The sequence below is a fragment of the Lagenorhynchus albirostris genome, chromosome 1, assembly GCF_949774975.1.
Source record: "Lagenorhynchus albirostris chromosome 1, mLagAlb1.1, whole genome shotgun sequence".
NCBI lineage: Eukaryota > Metazoa > Chordata > Mammalia > Artiodactyla > Delphinidae > Lagenorhynchus > Lagenorhynchus albirostris.
The window spans coordinates 163,737,887-163,758,661 of record NC_083095.1 but is presented as its reverse complement, the minus strand read 5'-3'; the positions used below and the strand labels follow the sequence as shown (position 1 = coordinate 163,758,661).

At 43.4% G+C, this 20,775-nt stretch overlaps 1 protein-coding gene across 3 annotated transcripts in view; it reads right to left on the bottom strand.

Moving 5' to 3' along the window:
* Positions 1-502: 502 nt before the first annotated feature.
* BLM (BLM RecQ like helicase) overlaps positions 503-20,775 on the bottom strand; it is a 43,656-nt gene continuing 23,383 nt past the window's right edge. For all 3 annotated transcript variants that reach the window (XM_060158193.1, XM_060158183.1, XM_060158173.1), the window contains exons 6-11: positions 18,885-19,032; positions 11,983-12,182; positions 11,349-11,541; positions 8,109-8,231; positions 5,783-5,984; positions 503-1,275 (exon numbers count right to left, since the gene is read on the bottom strand). In XM_060158193.1, the coding sequence (XP_060014176.1) occupies positions 1,098-1,275; positions 5,783-5,984; positions 8,109-8,231; positions 11,349-11,541; positions 11,983-12,182; positions 18,885-19,032 (1,044 nt within the window). In that variant the 3' untranslated portion in view covers positions 503-1,097. The remainder of the gene's footprint in view (positions 1,276-5,782; positions 5,985-8,108; positions 8,232-11,348; positions 11,542-11,982; positions 12,183-18,884; positions 19,033-20,775) is intronic.

Below are 20,775 nucleotides of genomic sequence, written 5' to 3'. Positions count from 1 at the left end.
TCCTGCATTAAACGAGGGACCAAGGGCCCAGGTGGAGGTCGAGGAGGCAAGAGGTAGGCGTGCAGCTACAAGGGCGGCCCCTAGGGGTGGGTGCAGGGTCTGCCTCAGCACCGTCTCCAGGCCAAGGCCACAGACTTCCAGCCAACTCCGTCTTCCAACACCTTTGGCCCAGGCAAGGTCTCCTCAGCTCTACCCTCTTGACGGAGGTCAAGGAGAGAAGTGGGACACCAAACAGGTGTAACCAAGGTTGCATGACAGCTAAGAAAAGATGTCTCCAAAAATGAGGGACTGGAAGTCCGAAAAGAGGTGCCAAAACACTATGAGACTTGCTGGCTCATTAGCCGATTCAGGGAGGGGTCTTGAAAAGTAAGGCTTCCCTGATGCTAAAGGACGTCACCAGCATTTAATACATTCTTAACATTTGACCCTGTTCTTGTGGACCCCAGATTCGGAATATCATCTAAGTGCTGACAATCTGGCTAGGCAAGAGAATGGCATCTCATTGTTCTAACTGGTACTTTTAATGAGGGAGATGGAGCATTTTTCACATATTTGTGGGCTGTTTGCATTTCCTTTTCTGAGAACAGCCTAGTCACATCCTTTGTTCATTTTTCTACTAGGTTGTCTTTTTTTTCTTAATGATTTATAGATACTCTTTGTATATTATGGATATTAATCCTTTGCCATATATTGTTTCCCTTTTTTCTCTGTCATTTATGTTTTAATTTTGTTTACGTTGTCTTCTACAAAAAGTTTTACAGTTTCATGCTGTCCCATGTGAGTCTTTTTCTTTGGCTTCTGTGTTTCATGATGTTGTACTTAAAATTTCTCTCACTGAGATGATTCAGCTGCTGCTTCAGATGTTCTGAGAAACGATGGCCACAACACTTGCAGTGGCAGCAAATCATGCATGCGTTTCAAAAGAAAATGTTTATTTAAAAAATAAGAACTGTCACCCCAAGCACTTATTTACATATTAATAGATATGGATAAAAATTACAAATGGTATTACGAAACTAACAGCTTTATATTCACAGATGGTCAGATGCTGACAAACAACAACTAAGATCTATGTACACTGAGATGAGATTTGGTTGTTATGAAAATGCATATGAAGGCTTAAGAAACGGCCTATTTACAGGCTTTGGTGGAGCCATAATCCCCAATTTTCTACTGACTCCTGATGCTGCTTGAGAGCCATGCAAAGCTGAACTGGGTCCAAATATGCTGGAGGATTTAGTTTTAGAAGGTATCCTTCTGCATGTGCTGGACCCCCTAAAATGCGACAAAGAAAAGAAAATTAAAATGTCAAATAAACCCAAAAGTGAACAGTTTTCTTTCTCTTAACCCGCATGCAGCTATATAATCCATGATTTTCCTTGGTGTTCCATGTCTCTGTGCATTTTCTGCCTATAATGGCCCTGGATGGGCTCAGTTTCCTTTACAATTCAAGGAGTAAATGACTGTCACCCTTTACACCAATTTGTCCTACGTTTGTCCTCCTAAAATGTCAAGGATTCTGTGACTTGAGCCCAACCCCATGTGCCTTCTCTCTACCCTTTCACAGACCCCTCCCTCTCCCACGCCTCCCTCCAGGCATCCGAGCTGAGATCCATGCTTCCCATCTACTCCGACCACAGAAAGGAAGTGAGAATACCTTGTTTAAGGCCTCAATGCCCAGACAACAGACACTGTGGAATTACTGTGCTCCCACAGTCCAGAGGAAGGGGGCTTTGTGGATGGGTGGAGACAGAGCAGAGCAGAGCGAGCCTCCTCCTGCAGAGGGGAAGGCTGCAGATGTGGTTCCCCGGGCCCGCAGCAGCTGGGGCCTGGCACATCTCTGTCAGGGTCCCGTTGCCAGGGGCTTGCTCGCTCGTCTACATTCCAAGATCTGCCTGCTCTCACCTCCCACTCGCTGCCTTTAAAAAAGGGTGAGGGCTTCCCTGGTGGCGCAGTGGTTGAGAGTCTGCCTGCTGATGCAGGGGACACAGGTTCGTGCCCCGGTCCGGGAAGATCCCACATGCCGTGGAGCGGCTAGGCCCGTGAGCCATGGCCGCTGAGCCTGCGCATCCGGAGCCTGTGCTCCGCAACGGGAGAGGCCACAACAGTGAGAGGCCCACGTACCGCAAAAATAAAATAAAAATAAAAAATAAGAAAGGGTGAGAGGCCCCTGCCACAGCCTATTACAAAGTCCTTCCAGCACCTCACTTCCCCCACTGATCTGAAGATAACAGCTTTTTCTCTCCCCTGAAAATAAATGGTAAAAATAAAAAAAAAAATCACAGGGTCAGCATGTTAGCCTTTCCCTAAATGAGTATTTCCCGCCCCATTGTAACCGGGCTGAATTCATGCCTGGTGTTAATTTCCTACCATCAGGGCACACAAATGACCTCCGATCTGATCTCTGAATTTAGGGGCCCGGGTATCAGGGCCACCAGTCTGCTAATGACATTTTGGTGGGGCTGAGGGAAGAGTGGTTTTTTAAAAACTCTTGCTCGAGGGCAATTTTACTGCAGAACTGGCAAAGATGTGCTAAACCAGCAGAGAAGCAGCCTTAAATTTCCCTATGCTGATTTCCTGCTGAGATATTAAGTCCCCAGCAAAAACCTGCTGTTTATGTTGATTTGCAGAATGAATCTGCCATCAGCAGCCTCTATTTCACCAGAGTCATCCATTTTACTCCCACTCAGAGCCCAGAACACAACCAGTTCATTGCGTGTTCTTCTGAAGATGTGAAACTCTGAGGGTAGGGTGGGGTGTTAAGGGTTCTGGCAAAGAGCCACGTTTATTTTGTGGCTGTGTGGATCCTCAGCTAGGTGAGCAGCCTGGACACGTGGGAAGCCACCTTGCAGAGTGGTTCAGTGGAAACGAGGACAACGGGGCACAGATACAAAGAGGCTGCTACAGGGTAAAGCAAAGTCACACTACTTCCTGGTTTTAGCCAGTAGGGACTAGAAAATAATCCCACCTTAAACACACGGGCTAATTAAAAACTAGCATCAAAAGTGGTACTGGGGCTTCCCCGGTGGCGCAGCGGTTGAGAGTCCGCCTGCCAATGCAGGGGACACGGGTTCGTGCCCGGGTCCGGGAAGACCCCACATGCCGCGGAGCAGCTGGGCCCGTGAGCCATGGCCGCTAAGCCTGCGCGTCCGGAGCCTGTGCTCTGCAACGGGAGTAGGCCACAACAGTGAGAGGCCCTCGTACCGCAAGAAACAAAAACAAAAACAAAAACAAAAACAAAAGTGGTACTGGCTTTTGGACAAATATGAGTTTTACTACTTACTAGCTTAGGTTCTAGGCCATAGGGCAAAGTGCTTCCGTCTTATCAACAAAAGTTGTGAAAACAATAAGGGAGCCAATGGTTTACTTTGTTCTAACTACCAACAATGAGGAGATCATGATGGGTTTTCAGGAATCTCCGTGGACCACGTGCAGCAGTGAAAGTGCTCCAGGCAGGCCTGGGTGAGCCAGTGTCCAGTCCCACCTGTGAGACTGGTACCAGGCTGGGGACAGCTTCATGTAAACCTTCCCCAGGGGAAGCTTCAGGAAGCCTCAGCTTCCTCATGATAAATCCCAGGGAGTTGGACAGAGGCCTTTTAAGGTGTTCTACTCTGTGTGAGTGCCTGAGGAAATGCGTATTTCCCCAAATGGGGGAATAAATCAAGAAAATAAGAAAATGTCCCTACTGAAGAACATCCGCAGGTCACTTGCACACTAAAAACCACAAAAATTATTATTCGGCCATAAAACTGAATGAAATCCTGCCATTTGTGACAACATTGATGGACCTCGAGGGCACTATGCTAAGTGAAATAAGTCAAGGACAAATACTGTATGACCTCTCTTACATGTGGAACCTAAATATATATATATATATACATACATATAAACCAAGTTTATAGATGCGAGAACATATTGGTGGTTGCAAGAGGCTGGAGTGGGGTGGGTGTAGGATAAATGTGTAAAGTTTTTTTTCTTTTAAAAGTTTAAATAGAATTAAAATAAATAAATAAAACCCACAAAATTAAACTAATATTTACTAATGCCTTTAATTTCTGTACCCCAACAGAAGGATTAGCACATACAAGATGTCTGTTTATGGACTTAACAAGGAAATGACAATTTGGTAACATCTGCCTTCCTTTCTTTTCCCCCACTCAATTTTTGGTCTTTATTACCCAGAAGGAAAAGAGGTAGAAAAACTGAAAAAGAAAAACACAACAGGGCTTCCCTGGTGGCGCAGTGGTTGAGAGTCCGCTTGCCGATGCAGGGGACACGGGTTCGTGCCCCGGTCCGGGAAGATCCCACATGCCGCGGAGCGGCTGGGTCCATGAGCCATGGCCGCTGAGCCTGCGCGTCCGGTGTGCTCCGCAACGGGAGAGGCCACAACAGTGAGAGGTCCGCGTACCGCAAAAAAAAAAAAAAAAAAAACCCAAAAAAAACACAACAGCTTGCACAAGTTTCCTGAGGACTTGTTCCCTTTTCCTGTAAGCATTTCTGTTACAATACATAAATGCTTAGGGCCACATTCTCCAGACTGATGGGGTGGTCACAACCCTACCAGACCTTACCTACAAGGCAAGGGCAGAGCATGTCCTTGCAGAAAACAGGAAAAAGGGGCTGTCAGAAGCAGTGTGACTATGAAGAAATAAGATGCTGCCCAGATCGTCAACAGGACCTTACAGTAGTGCTATCTTTGTTCCGCCTTGGTGAGCAGAGAGCACCCAAAGTGGGTGCAACCCAGCTCAGGGGCCAGGCAGATGTAGGAAAGGGAAGATGGCGGGGCTGGACTGACCTCTTGGGGTTCCTGCTGTGGCCTCTTCTCTGCTACCCTGCAAAGCTTGGGAGGCTGGCTCTCCCAGGTGTTACTGAATGGCAGGGAGTGTGCGGAGCCTCCACGTGGAGGCCCTGCAGATTCTGCAGCAATAGAAGCGGTGTAGCAAGTATTGGCGAAAGCATAAGGGTGATGAGAAAACAAAACCCTTTGTTGGGACTTCCCTGGTGGTGCAGTGGTTAAGAATCCTCCTGCCAATGCAGGGGACACAGGTTCAATCCCTGGTGCGGGAAGATCCCACATGCCGCGGAGCAACTAAGCCCATGTGCCACAACTACAGAGCCTGCACCCTAGAGCCTATGAGCCACAACTACTGAGCCCACGTGCCACAACTACTGAAGCCTGCGTGCTCTAGGGCCCCCATGCCGCAACTCCTGAGCCCGCATGCTGCAATTCCTGAAGCCCATGTGCCTAGAGCCTGTGCTCCACAACAAGAGAAGCCACTGCAATGAGAAGCCCGCGCACTGCAACAAAGAGTAGCCCCCGCTTGCCGCCAACTAGAGAAAGCCCGTGCACAGCAACAAAGACCCAACGCAGCCAAAAAAATATATATAAATAAAAAGAAACTTTAAAAAAACAAAAACCAACCAAACAAAAACCCCTGTTTATTCAGCTAGTATATGATTTATAGTATTATAGGTGGAAAATTCACTTAAGAGCAACTGGCAGAAAAAAAAAAGTTTTTTTCCTAAGGTAATGTCAAAATTGGAGAAGTTTTTGCAAACTAGACAACTTTGATCATCAATCTAGGAGTAGATATCTTAAAAATCTGAAACAAATGTTTTTGTTTGGGATCAGACCTTAATCCTCACTCCACAAATGGGAGAGGCAACATTTAACAATGGCAATGGCTTATTTTAATAAATGCTTCAAAGCAAATCAGAGCAGCTGTACTTTTATATTTTTCTCCCTTCTACCCTACATTGCAGAAAAGGTGGCAGAACTTACCCTTTTGTCTTGGAACCACCGAAACCAGTTTTTCTCCTCTTAGACCTTTGGGAGGCTGGCATCCTTTTCCTCTTTCTTTCATTTTTGGTTTTATTTGCAAAGTAGTGAGAAGATATGGGTGTTTCCTCATCCAGCTCCTCAGGGGCATTTCTTCCAGTGCCTCTGCTGCTGGAGGGGCTTCTCCGTGAGGAATCGTCCTCAGCTACAAATGGACAATGCAGACATTTACCAGTGATGCCATTCTGATCCAAGTGTGGTTACAGTCTACGCGGAGATACACAGCACAGGGGTGCAGTTCAGCCAAAGCCCAGCTGCTTTCCTGTAGCATCTTGCCATTTGGATTCAAACACCCCACAAGAACTGAGCACTTATTTTATTTCACAAAGCCCCAAAGTAGTCAATGGCAATTTATTTTTAAAGAAAGGGGTTCAGAGTTCACTAAGAAAACGTGTGATGCTCTTTAACTTAACCAGAGACGTCAGGTTTTATTAGCTCACATTCTGTAGCCCACGTCCCTGTTATTGTTTGGGCAATTAATCCTGTTAAGTTCTTTGAAAAGTATAAAGCGCTAAACAAAAGACAATTTTATTTATAGTTTTACACATGCTGAAAAAATAAGTCCAACATAAGGAAAACATAACTATGTCCTGCACCTCATCTTTGGGCAATAGTTCCTTAGTAAATGGCTGTCAGAAAATTCTAGACCACATTTTACTCTTCTTTGCATAATAGTTGTGAACATTTCACATACTATGCAGGAAATGGGTCTGTATGAAAGCACACATTTGCAAAGAAGATGGTAATTTCCATAGGTATTTGCAACCCAAGGCACACCCAAAGCACGGAATCTCCTTCTAGGTTAACAGTGACCAGGTCTTCATTTTCTGAAGATATTTCCTGGCTGGTCTGGTTCACCCTCAGGCTACCCTACCTTACTGCATGGTAGGAAGGGCACACAGGCAGACAGTGCAGCTCGGGTGAAGTGTGCTGTCATCCCAGCTGGGGGACTTTGCGGAAATGAAAAGCCCTCACCACTTTTCCCCTCTAAAATGGGTGTTGGGGAATATCCAGGGAGGTCCAGTGGTTAGAACTGGGCTCTCTCACTGCAGTGGGCCTGGGTTCAATCCCTGGTCAGGGAACTAAGCTCCCGCAAGCCACGTGGCGTGGCCAAAAATAAATAAAATAAAAATAAATTAAAAAACAAAATAAAATCAGTGTTATAAGGACTGAATGACACAGAATAGGCAAAGCTCTTGGCTCTGTCCTCCCTCAATAAGTGGGAGTGATCATGACCACACTGTGGGCTGTTTTTGCAGAGCAGCCCTACCTTACGTGGGCAAAAATCCCTATCCAAACAAGTTACTATACTAAACAAACATTAAGTTCCCACTAAGAGGTTAATGTATTTGAAGTAAGGATTTATGGAATAATTACCACACAGAGGAATTAACGAAAACCTGACTCTTCGGCGTTTTGTCAATGGATAAAACACGACTGTGGAGAGACAGAATGTGAAATGCATGCTCACTCATGTCTCATCCTGCTACTCTGAGAAGGACCCCTCCCGTGGTCCGTTACAGAAACAGGGAAACATTTCACTTGGCTAGTCTGCATATGGCAATACGCTGGACGAGGGCGCCCGACTCCTGCACCTGTATCTCCCACAACGAAATCTTTCTTTGTTCTCGATTTTTCCCTGCGTCCATGCTTTCTATATATAGCTCAGTGTTGAGCTTCGTAATTAGAGGTGCTACATGACAGGCTTCCAGCAACCTTTGGGAACGTCCGCTAATGATGTACTCACTCGGGCAGATTCTTTCAGTGGCTAATAACAATAAGATTCTCCAGTAGTCCAATTACGTGTTCATTTTCCCAAAACATTTAAACTCCACTCTTAAACTTTAGACATGATTGTCAGATAACACTTCCCGTCCTCAGACATAGAAACTGAAAAACAAAGAGGCTATGTGTGGCCTGCCAAGGATTACAGAGTGAGATGGTGGCAGATATGTGATCTGCACCCAGGGTTCCAGATTCTTCAGGCACTTGCCTCAACAGAACAAGCAACTCCAGGGCCCAAAGGTCGTCCTCTGGGTCCTGTTAGCAAGTTCAGTAACGGGTCTCCCCTTGGGGACCTGAGCACCAGTGTCCTCTAAGAGGTGCCTGGCACACCACTGGGGTCTCCTCTGAGAACCTGGATGTCAGTGTGACAAGGTGTAGGGACCATTAACACAAGCCAGAAACCACATGATTCTAATCCAGTGAGATGCATCGTTTAACATTAAAAGAGGCTTTCAGAAAACCCATATTTGGCTGTATACTGAACCTGGTAATGTCCACTCAGAATATTTCTGTAATATTGGAATCACTTCTGCACCATATTTTTCCAGTTTGTCTTCAGTAACACCATCAATTTGAAGCAAAACCTCAGGATCAGACGATAAAGATTCTGTGCATGGGCATAAAATTAGAAATTTAAATTACCACCCAGAGAAAACCCACTGAATTTATGCTCATTCGCCCATTCAGCACATGTTTGTTAAGTGCCAACTAGCTGCAGAGCACCGGGTACATGGGCTGATTTTCTAAAAGGCAGTTAAATGCCGACAGAGGCAGCCCACAGGCCCAGAGGGCAGGAGCCTGTGGTCCAATCCCAGCAGCAAAGGTGTGTGGAGTCAGGGCCGAGAATGGGAGGGAGCACGGGATATGGGGGTAAGCGGAGTGGGGGTTCCTGGGCAGTGTACCCGAGAGGTAACTGGACTTTGCTCTTGGCCCACTGTTCTCACAACCAAGACTTGTCTAGCTACAAGTATGGTGACGCTTGTTTGCAGAAAAGGCCCACATCTGTATTTCCAGCTCCGACTTCTCCCCCGCACTCCACATTTGTATACCCTACTCAGTAAGGCCTTAACTGAATTCTTACTTCCCCCCAACCCAAACCTGTTCTTCAGGTCTTTCTGCACGTGGGTGAAGCAAGTACTCTGCCTTTAACAAGTAGGCCATTAAGAGTCTTCTGCGTAGGGCTTCCCTGGTGGTGCAGTGGTTAAGAATCCACCTGCCAATGCAGGGCACAAGGGTTCAAGCCCTGATCCAGGAAGATCCCACATGCTGCGGAGCAACTAAGCCCGTGCCTCACGACTACTGAGCTTGCGCTCTACAGCCTGTGAGCCACAACTACTGAGCCCACATGCTACAACTACTGAAGCCTGTGCACCTAGAGCCCGTGTTCCTCAAGAGAAGCCACTGCAATGAGAAGCCCACGCACAACTGAGTAGCCCCCCCTCGCCACAACTAGAGAAAGCCCGTGCACAGAACGAAGACCCAACGCAGCCAAAAATAAATAAATAAAATAAATAAATTTTTTTAAAAAAGAGTCTTCTGCGTAGAGAAGGCACAACAGTCTTACAGCTAGACAAGCCTGTTATTTTAAAGATCACTCTGGCTGCTGTACATGGGAAATGGATTGTAAGGGAAAGAGGGGAAACCAGAGCCTGGTGGAAGCCACTACAGGTGTGAGAGAGGACGCTGTGAACTAGCGGGTAGTAGTGGAGACAGAGAGAAGAAATAGATTCGGACATGTTTTGGAGGCTGGGTCTGTAGGATTTATTGATGCACTGGCTATGGGCAGTGAGGCAGTAATAATTCCCATGTATCTGAGTTGAGCAAAGGGTGGATTTCAAATCCGTGATTGTAACATCATTTCTATGTTTAGAGGAAAAGAAAAGACCTGTGGGACAGACCAGGAGGTTTATGGAAAGGGTTACTGGAAGATAAAGTGGGGGAGTCCCAGATCCCTGGGACTTCCCTGGCGGTCCAGTAATTAAGACCCCGCGCTTCCACTGCAGGGGGTGTGGATTCAATCCCTGGTCGGGGAACTAAGATCCTGTATGCTGTGAGGGTGCGGCCAAAAAATATAAATAAATAAAATAAAAAGAAATGCAGATTCCTGATAGAATTTGTAATTTATCTGGAGAGCTGTTGGAATTTTAGCCAAGTATTTAGAAGATTAAAATGAATATTATGTTCACATCTGGAGATAAGGAAACCAGTTAGGAAACTTCACTAATAGCCTAGGAACAAAATACTACATTTCATGGTTTCTAAGATATACTCTTTTTTTGTGTGTGTTTTGGCATTCCTGAGGTCAAGAGGCGTCTTACAAGTGCTAACGGCCAAATGGCAGCTGTGCTGTCACTGCCTCCACATGTGAGATCTCAGTCATAGCTATCAGTGCTGCCGGCATGCCGACAGCGCCACTGCAGTGCTGGTTCCTCACATGTTGAATTGAACTGCACATGAAATGTGTTAGAAAAGACTAGATTGTGATTAGCATTGAGAAAATGATTGTGCATGCAGAAAAGCTCAGAAACGGAGTAACGGGGGATAAATTTGGCATTAACACAGCAAATTGTATGTCCTGGAGGAAATGACAATTCCACAGTTTCTTGCAAGAAACAACCAAGTGCTTTACATGACCTGAAGTAGATGAAGCAGTGTTACATTTGTGTTACTGAGAGACGTGCAGCCTCCCGCGGACACTTTCTGGTATCATCAAGAAAGTGTCACCATCAAATCAGAACGGGTGACAGGGATTTTGATTAAAATTTTGGGTAACAGAGTGGAGCATGCTAAAAAGGCTGTGTCACTAACGTTCCTGATGACATGAGGGAAAACAAAGACATGGACAACTGACTCAAAAAATAATTCAGAAGAGTCAGGTTTTGAATGTGAATTTTTACAAGTACTTAAATCAATCTACTTTGATTGTATGCATTTTCCATATAGGCACAGTTATATGTGATAAAAATCTAAATAAAGTAAAAACAACTCTTTCAATAAAAGCACTGTCACAGTTTAATTAGTAGAATTTTTTCTTTCTCAATAGTCCATAAAATAACAATGTGGCATTTTAGAGTTGATGAAATACTGTAATGACCTATGGTGGCAGGAGTGGGAATGGAAGAGAGAGAAGTGATGATTATAAGCTTTTGTGAAGGAAGAGGGGGGAAGGAAATGTACATTAGTCAGTCAACCATGTGGCCAACTTATTTTCCAGGGACTCTACTATTAGAATTCTGGGTTGAGCTGTCTGAAGCCATGGAAATAACTCACGTCAGCAAGGATTTATCAAAAAATACTTAGACACAGCAGTGTGCTAGATCCGGATTCACAGAAGCATAAAACAAAATCTCTTTTCAAAAGGAACTTAGCTCCGCATTGCAAAGACATGTACACACATAGTTAAACATCATAAGGCAGGCAAATAAGGCACACAAATTCATTAAGTGACATCTGGTGTTAGCGATTAGAATTATCCATATCCTAACATGCAGCATTAGACTGAAGTATAAGATTGAAATGATACCATATGTCTGAATAACAAAGTACTGTGTATATCTTAAAAAATATATTTTATCTCAAGAATGAGTTTAAACTGTTTTTCTGAGCTTTCAATTCAGAGATCAAAAAGACTGAGATATATTAATGCTCTTGATAAGTTCCTTAGCAAGATTAACTTTTAGCCTATTAACTTATGCCATGCAACAGAAGACTCACAAACACCAACCTGCAAGCTTCTTGAGAGTGACAGTATTAAAAATATTAAAGTAATGGACACCAAAAACTTTTCCCAGAGATTTGCAGACTTCTGTAAGCTCTCCAAGACATTTCTTAACCATCTCTTCCCTCTGAGATACCTTTGTCACTAAAGCTTTTTGTTTTTTCACACTGCTGGAATTTTCCGTTTCCATAAAGTCTACCTTTGTGAGAGAAAATGAGAGCACAGGAATGAGTGCATGCACATAGAGGCTTTATTTAATGCTTAATTACATTTTTTGGGGGTACTTCTGTTATGCCAAGTAGATAGTAAGTCCCTTGGGAACGGGGCTGTATATTCTCCATCTTTATATTTCCCATGCCAGCACAGACTAGCTTTCTGATAAATGTTTATTTAATGACTATACGATGATTTAATGATCTGACAACCAACCCACTCAATTCATTTTGACAGGTGTTACATTACTTGGGTTCAATTTTAAGATCTCTTTCTAAATTAAGAAGAATAGAATATGTTCATATAGGATAGTATATATAAATTCAGTATCCATAAGCTTTGGAAAAGACACTTGAGTTCACAGTAAAATAGTTCTGTCTACTCATTGTGAGATAATAAAATAAAATAAACATTTAAAATACCATACCTTTAAATGCCCATTTAGTACACGTTGGGCTTTATTTCCAGGCATCACATATGCAATTGGTTGATCATTGGCATTGATACGTAAGTCTTCATCCAAAATCCTGTCAAGTATCAGCTTTTTAAATAGTCTTTCAGCATTGTGTCTTGAATAAGCGGATCCCTTTCCAAATATTCCTGACTGAATTTTTGCACTCTTACTCCCTGGTAAGAAGGTAAGAGAAATTAGATTAGTAAATGTAGGTATACCATAACTCTAACAGAAGAGGCTAAAAAAGCCATTTATGGACAGGTCTGGGTAAATGAGATAGCTAAGCTCTTCTGCAGGAAAAACCATGGCACAAATAGACACTTGTTTCCATGAAGTAAGAATATTTGAGTAGAATGCTAAAATAATTGTATGTACTTCTCTTCATCTTTTTATAACGTGCATTGGCCAAAAACAGCAGCAAAATTAAGTTTATCATTTTAGCATGTTGCATGTACAGCTTATAAAATTATATTAGAGCAAACAAATCAAAGACAGTTCATATAAACCCTAATAGCTTCATATCACTGTTGCAGAACACTCCACAATGCTTCCTCCTCCTCCTCCCACTGACTGAGAGTCCCACCCACAGCTAGATCCTTGGTTTCACATCCACGCTGCACTAATGACTAATGTTTTCATCATAAACACAATTTAAAAAATTTTATTATTTTTTTGGCTGCATTGGGTCTTCGTTGCTGCGTGTGGGCTTTCTCTAGTTGTAGCAAGTGGGGGCTACTCTTCCTTGTGGTGTGCAGGCTTCTCATTGCAGTGACTTTTCTTGTTGTGGAGCACAGGTTCTAGGCGCATGGGCTTCAGGAGTTGTGTGGCACATGGGCTCAGCAGTTGTGGCTCGCGGGCTCTAGAGCGCAGGCTCAGTACTTGTGGAGCACGAGCTTAGCTGCTCCGCAGCATGTGGGATCCTCCCGGACCAGGGCTCAACAAGTGTATTCTTAACCACTGCAGCACCAGGGAAGCCTCACAATTTTATTATAACAATCTACTTAAGAAGGCTTGTGACACTGATTATAATCAGAATTAACAATTACTTTGTAAAGCTTTAGCTCTATTTTAAGAGTTCCAAATAATTACATTATTGTAAATTTCAGATGGCTTCTGGTCATAGATGCTGAATGATTCAAGTTTTTCCTTCTTCAAGTGATTTGTATCCCTGAAATGTCACAGTCCTGGGGCAGGACTACTGCTCTGATAACGGGCTGGCTGATGTGGACCAACCCTAGTGCTGAGAATAACTAAGAAATCTGGACGAAACATAAACAATTTTCTTAAAAAACACCTAAGAGCTAACGAGAAACTGAAGAATGTGTCAGAAAAATGTCTGACTTAGCAATGTACATGAAAGGTACAAACAGAGATGTAAATGAGGGTGTATTTAAAAGGCTATTTATCACATCACTATTTACAATAGAACAGTATGTCCTAAAATAAAACTATTTAAATATATTTCATCAATATGATAAAATATAAATTAAAAACTACTTAAGAATAAAAAAACAAGAAAATGCTTATATCTTGTTATATAAAAATGACAGAAACTATACATACAATATGATAAATATGTGATTGTGAGCAAACACACATTAAAACATTAGCAGTTTTTCTGGGAGCTATTTGTATTTTTTGGTTTTCTACATATTATAATGTAGAATGATCATGTATCATTCTTATAACAAATTATTTTATCTGCAGCCCCTTGTACCCCCAAAAGAGTCCAAACTAGGAGAAGGCAAGAATCCAAAATGGGAAGACCAGCATTAAAAGTTGCTTTGTCCTGAGAAATGTACAGATCCAGGAGACACAGCTGAGAAACTGAACAAACCATCTTCCTACTCCAATCTAGGCTACTAATTTTTTAATTGCTTTATAGATTTTTAATTAAAGTAATACACGTACATAGGAAAAAAATACAATATAGCACAGGCGGGTTTATAATTAAAAGGAACATCCCTCTGTTCCACCCTTCCCCTCCCTAGTCTCACTCTTCTCCAAGGGAATCACTTTTTAAAAAATTTTCATTTAATTTTTTTATTTTTAATTTTTTTTGGCTGCGCCTCGCAGCATGTGGGATCTTAGTTCCCTGATCTCTGGTCGAACCCGCGCCCCCTGCAGTGGAAGCACAGTCTTAACCACTGGATCGCCAGGGAAGTTCCGTAATTCACTTTTTTTTTTTTTGCGGTACGCGTACGCGGGCCTCTCACTATTGTGACCTCTCCCGTTGCGGAGCACAAGCTCTGGACGCGCAGGCTCAGCGGCCATGGCTCACGGGCCCAGCCGCTCCGCGGCATATGGGATCTTCCTGGACCAGAGCACGAACCCCTGTACTGCATCGGCAGATGGACCCTCAACCACTGTGCCACCAGGGAAGTCCCCGGCAATCACTTTTTAAATAGCTTGTTTTCAGCTCTTCTGGTGGTTACCTCTGCATGGAGGTACTCTTGCTGTCATGCCACTGGCCAGAATCACCACCTGACATTTATTTATTGACCCTTCACAATGAAAGATGAGGCTTTATCTCATTTATACCACCCCCTTCACTTTACCCTGCCCTGAATTTTGCTAGTTACATAATACTGGCTCATCTATTGGTTTTTGGGGTAACTTTAGGGTGTCTGACCACTCTCCCTCCCCACTACGTAGGAGGCTACCAGCACCCCAAGCTGTCCATATACTCCCCTTTTATTTTTATTTATTTAAAAAAATTAATTAGTTTATTTTTGGCTGCGTTGGGTCTTCATTGCTGTGCACGGGCTTTCTCTAGGTGTGGCGAGCAGGGGCTACTCTTTGGTGCAGTGCGTGGGCTTCTCATTGCGGTGGCTTCTCTTGTTGCGGAGTGCAGGCTCTAGGCACGCAGGCTTCAGTAGCTGTGGCATGTGGGCTCAGTAATTGTGGCTCGGAGGCTCTAGAGCGCAGGCTCAGTAGTTGTGGCGCACGGGCTTAGTTGCTCCGCAGCATGTGGGATCTTTCCGGACCAGGGCTCAAACCCGTGTCCCCTGCACTGGCAGGCGGATTCTTAACCACTGTGCCACCAGGGAAGTCCCCCCTTTTATTTTTATTTATTGTACTTTTATTTTTACATCATCAAGATTAACGTCTATATCCTGCCCTGTTCTCTAACCATGTATAAGTCTATACATTGATTCTATTGCAGCTAATCAGCAACATTTGTATTACAACAAGCTTCCTTCCCCACTTAGAACTCATGACTCTTGTGCAACTCTAAGGAGGATGTTCACTGTATTCAGACAAACGGATTATTTTTTTGCATATTTTATTAATTACTCAAAATCATGCAGCCATTTCCTTTGTTTTCTATTTGACCTTGGTTCTCTTTTATAATCTTTCCTTGGGAGTTTCTTTTTTTTTTTAAGATTTTTTTTGCTGTGGGCCTTTTTTTTTTTTTTGTGGTATGTGGGCCTCTCACTGTTGTGGCCTCTCCCGTTGCGGAGCACAGGCTCTGGACGTGCAGGCTCAGTGGCCATGGCTCACGGGCCCAGCCGCTCCGCAGCATGTGGGATCTTCCCGGACCGGGGCACGAACCCACGTCCCCTGCATCGGCAGGCAGACTCTCAACCACTGCGCCACCAGGGAAGCCCTGCTGTGGGCCATTTTTAAAGTCTTTATTTAATTTGTTACAATATTGCTTCTGTTTTTTATGTTTCCGTTTTTTGGCCCTGAGGCATGTGGGATCTTAGGTCCCCGACCAGGGATTGAACCCGCACCCCCTGCATTGGAAGGCGAAGTCTTAACCACTGGACTGCCTGGGAAGTCCCTCCGCAGGAGTTTCTAAGTACCTTTCTCCTTTTGTTGTTGAGAAGTAACATTTGTGTTCTTTACTGTCATCAATAAAAAAATTCATTTCTTGTTCTTTCTCTATATTGCTTGGGACTTATTTTTCCCGACTTTCTGTTACAATTTGTACAGACTGCTTACTGGACCTGCTGCATAGCTGTGACTCTGGGATTTCTTCTCACTGCACCCATGGGTCAGTTCCTCTGTTTATGGTATACATGATATCACCTTCTTTGCCTTCTAGTCTCCAGGGCTACTGACATTAATCTGATGTCAGTTTGGTTTTGGTTTGCTTTTTCTTTCCAAAGCTTTCTGGAGTATTTCTGAAGGGGTCCAGAACATGCCACAGTGGCATAAAAATTATTTTGAGCAGAAGGTACTTGAATTTCTGAAATCCATCTGCCAAAAAGCAGAGACTCCCAAAAGAACTCAGTTGTCTTAAATCCCCTCCCCAGGAGCAACCAGAGAAAACTGACTCTTATCATTGGGGATGAGAAGTCTCCACACAACACCTAAACAGACACTGTCACAAAAACTGCCATGTCTCCCCGCTATCTTTCTCCTAAGGGCCCATTTATCTTTCCCTCAAATCATTTGTTTCCTCCTAACCCTTCTCCCGCCTCTACTTCCCCTATTAAAACGGGACACCAGCCTCAAATTCTAATTGCCCCTTTGAGTCACATTTTCTATGAACTCCCACACATACGTGATTAAATCTGTCTTTTCTCTTGCTAATGTCCCCAACAACTAAATATAACAGAGTGGAGAAAAAGTTTTTCTTCCCTAACATCTCGTTACTCTTGGTATTCTTTTTTTTTTTTTGCGGTACGCAGGCCTCTCACTGTTGTGGCCTCTACTGTTGCGGAGCACAGGCTCCGGACGCGCAGGCTCAGCGGCCATGGCTCACGGGCCCAGCCACTCCACGGCACGTGGGATCCTCCCAGACTGGGGCAGGAACCCGCATCGCCTGCATCGGCAGGTGGACTCTCAACCACTGCGCCACCAGGGAAGCCCCACTCTTGGTATTCTTAAATTTCATCTTATAAAGCATCTTATTTAGCATTAAGTGGGCATATTTAAGAAAAATTTTGGCCACGCTGCGTGGCTTGTGGGATCTTAGTTCCCTGACCAGGGACTGAACCCAGGCCACAGCAGTGAAAACACTGAATCCTAGCCACTAGACAACCAGGGAACTCCCCAAGTGGGCATTTTAATTAAGGTTTTTTTTCTTGTCCATTCTGGGAAATTTTCTTTTATCATTGGTTTGAGAATTCCCTCTCTCTACTTTCTATTTCAAAATTTTATTTGTCAGATTTTACATCTCCTAAGAATTGATCTATATTTTGTTTCTCACATTTTCCATATAGCCTTTTGCTCAGGTCTTAAGAAAATTTTCTTGACTTTATCTTCCAACCTTTCCACTAAATTTACTTGTGTCAATCATTTAAAATTTTTAACAGCTCTTTCTCTATTTTCTGTAACATTATATTATTATTTAAGTCTTTATGAAGATACTATCAGGAGTTTGCCCTCCCATATCCCCAAAGCTAGTGCTTATTTTCTAAATTATCTCTATCCCCAGGGTCAAATATGCTACTTATTTGGTCTTTCGCTTTTTTCTTTTTGGCTGCACCTCACGGCTCACAGGATCTTAATTCCCAGACCAGGGATCAAACCCTTGCCCCTTGCAGTGGAAGTGGGGAGTCCTAACCACTGGATAGCCAGGGAAGTCCCTTGGTCTTCCTCTTGAATTTTTTTTTTAAAAGATTATTTATTTATGGCTGCGTCAGTTCTTAGTTACAGTGCATGGGCTCTTCGTTCAGTGTACGGGTTTCTCTCTAGTTGTGGCACGTGGGCTCAGTAGCTGTGGTGCGTGGGCTTGGCTGCCCCGCAGCATGTGGGATCTTAGTTCCCTGACCAGGGATTGAACTGGCGTCCCATGTATTGCAATATGGATTCTTAACCACTGGACCACCAGGGAAGTCCCCTTGATTGTCTATATTTAGTCTTTAGGGACCAGGTTAAACTTTTTAGGTGGATTTCTTGTTATTTTATATCTAGGTCTATTTCCCCTCAAATTCCTCCCCTGAATGGGGATATCTAGTTACCAGGTTTGCTTTAGGGTAAGTGGGCTGGATGGCCCCCAAATGCCACTTAGGGGTGCTGGCTCCCAGCTCAGCTGTCTCTCTACTCCTCAAGCAGTTTATCTTTGTTCCAGAATCAACTGCAGGCTGCTATTCCATGCAGTTCTTTTGTGAGCAGACTTTCTTTTAACCGTCCCCTCCTATTTTTGGCTCCTCTGCTTTTACTCCCACCCCCCAGGCCTCTGAGCTTCCAGGTCTGAGTCAGCCTGGTGATAATGGGGTTCTACCTGGTTGACAGCCCCTCTGCTGTAACTTTCTCTGCATTTATTGTGCATTGTGATTTACTGCATTTCATTCCATTTTTCAATATGCTTCCATCCATTTCGTCAAAGATTTTTAAAACCTCTAATCTGATGATGGTCTCTTTCTGGTTTTCTATGCTGTTATGGATTTAATCCTCATTTTATTTCCTTGCTACTATTTTAATGGGGCCTCAAGTGAAAAAAGAAGACAGATACTTATGCTCACGCTGCCATCCCGAACTGGAAGTCAGTCAATGGGTAATTCTCCAGGGAAGTTATATTCCATTCACTCAGATGAAATTGTATAAACTTTATTATTTTCTTTTTTGTTTGTGGAAACTCATCTTAGTGACTTACATAAATTCTATAAAAATAATTGGTAATAATTCATAAAAACTGATTTTCTTTTGTTACTCAAAAAGGTTCTATTCTAAAACTCTTAGCTTCTATAAGAATATAGAAGAGATTTTTTCTATGTACTTGTAATGAATTCTTTAGAGGTTCAACTTTTTTTTTTTTTTGGCTGTGCCATGCAGCTTGTGGGATCTTAGTTCCCTGACCAGGGACTGAACCTGCGCCCCCTGCAGTGGAAGTGCAGAGTCCTAATCACTGGACCACTAGGGAATTCCCTAAATGTTCCATTTTAATCGATGTAACTCAAACAATAAAACAGATGACTTACCCAAGAAAATGTCGACCAGCATATTCATGGTAAATCTCCCAGAAGGACCTACATGTTTTATATTTCTTGTTCCTTGTGATGAACTGTGTTCTTGAACAAATCTTACAATATTTTTTACATCATCAGTCACATCTCTTGTCTTATAATCCTATGAATAAAAAGAGATTACCTTTTGCTATAATTAAGATACTGATACCTAGATCGCTAGGATTTAATACTAACTGTAACAGTCCCATAATAAACCATTTCCAGACTAAAACCAAGACCAAAAACCAAGGAAGTTTCAAATGTTCATTCTTTTCTAAGTTCTTATATTAACCTTATGTCTAGAATAATTAGCACTCTACTATATCTATTTCATTTCTGTTTCACAGACAGTTACCTGAGAGCACTCTGTGGGTAGAAATATTCTTTTTCTTTCAAAACCCTTCATACCTCTTTTGGTCACTTACTGGATGGTGACCTTTAGGGATGAAAAACATTGTCCAACCATGCAGATGTATGAGTTCTGATCTCTTTTGGGTCTTTGGTGCCACAGTCAATCCTTTTTATCATCTCCGGTCAGTTCCCTTTCTCATTCCCCTCAGTTGTCTCCAAACTCTGCCTACCATTACTATGTGGTCTTTTGCTATTGTCTATCCTAGTTCTCTAACCCAATATTAAGCACCTGCTGTTCTCAAAAGCTGCATCGTGCTTCTGTGCCTCTGTGTATGTAGTTCCTCTACCTTCGAATCCTTGTTCATCCACCACAGTCCTGAAGACAAATAGGTTTCTTGTCCTATACTAACAATTGGTAGTGATTCTGAGGCTCTATCTGGCATCATCATGAAAGAGTGCCCCATCACTCTCTCCAACATCATTCCTGCCTTAATTCTTGGTGACTAGTGTACAGAGATGATCCTCCCACACCTCGGCCTTTGGCAACTTGATCTCCTATACTCCAGTGATCCTGTCCTCCACATATGTCAGCCCCTCACTCCCATGCTCACACCCACTACCTAGCCTTACTAGTATCAGCAACCCTTTTGTTCTCCGACCGCTACCTCCTGCCTTTCTAACTCACGCCATCTAGTTTCTGACTCCAGCAATCCACTGGGACAGCCTATCCATTGATCCTCGTCCTCAGATGTTCAGCTTCAACTCCAGAGCCGATCAATTATAACATAACCTTTCATATACCTTCAACTCCCCTGCCCTTGGGTCACACTGTTTGACAAAACACACGAGATCCAGTTCTCCACCATTCCATGCCTATAGCTGTGTAGCTGAACTTGGCAGGAGAAACACACACAACTATGCTGACTGTTTTCACTTTCAGTACAGGGCCACAAACCTCAAGTGGATCCTTAACGCTGCCAGGTAATCGATGATACATGCTTAGTCTCTCTCTCCCCCATTCTCTTAGAATAGGAGTCAGCAAATTACGGCCCATGAGCTGTATACCTGTTTTTGTAAATCAAATTTTATTGGAACACAACTATGGAAAAATCGGTGTATTTATTGTAATTTATGTCTGCTTTTGGGCTAAAATAGCAGAATTGAGTAGTTGTGACAGAGACTGCCCACAAAGCCTGAAATGTTGGGTTGGCCAAAAAGTTTGTTTGGGTTTTTCCAAATAAGATCTTACGGAAACCCGAATGAAATTTTTGGCCAAGCCAATATTTACCACCCTCTGGCCCTTTAAGATAAAGTTTGCTGACCCCGGCTTAGATGACAATTTCACACTTTCTCCTTTCTCTTCAATCCCCACTCTTGTCCTGTCAGCTGACTACCTTGCTTCCTACTTTGCTGAGGAAACAAACAATCGGAAGAGAGCTTTCAAAACTTCCTTCACTACATCCATCCCCAGTACCTGCCCCACATTTTCTCTTCTTTCTTGCTGTTATTATAG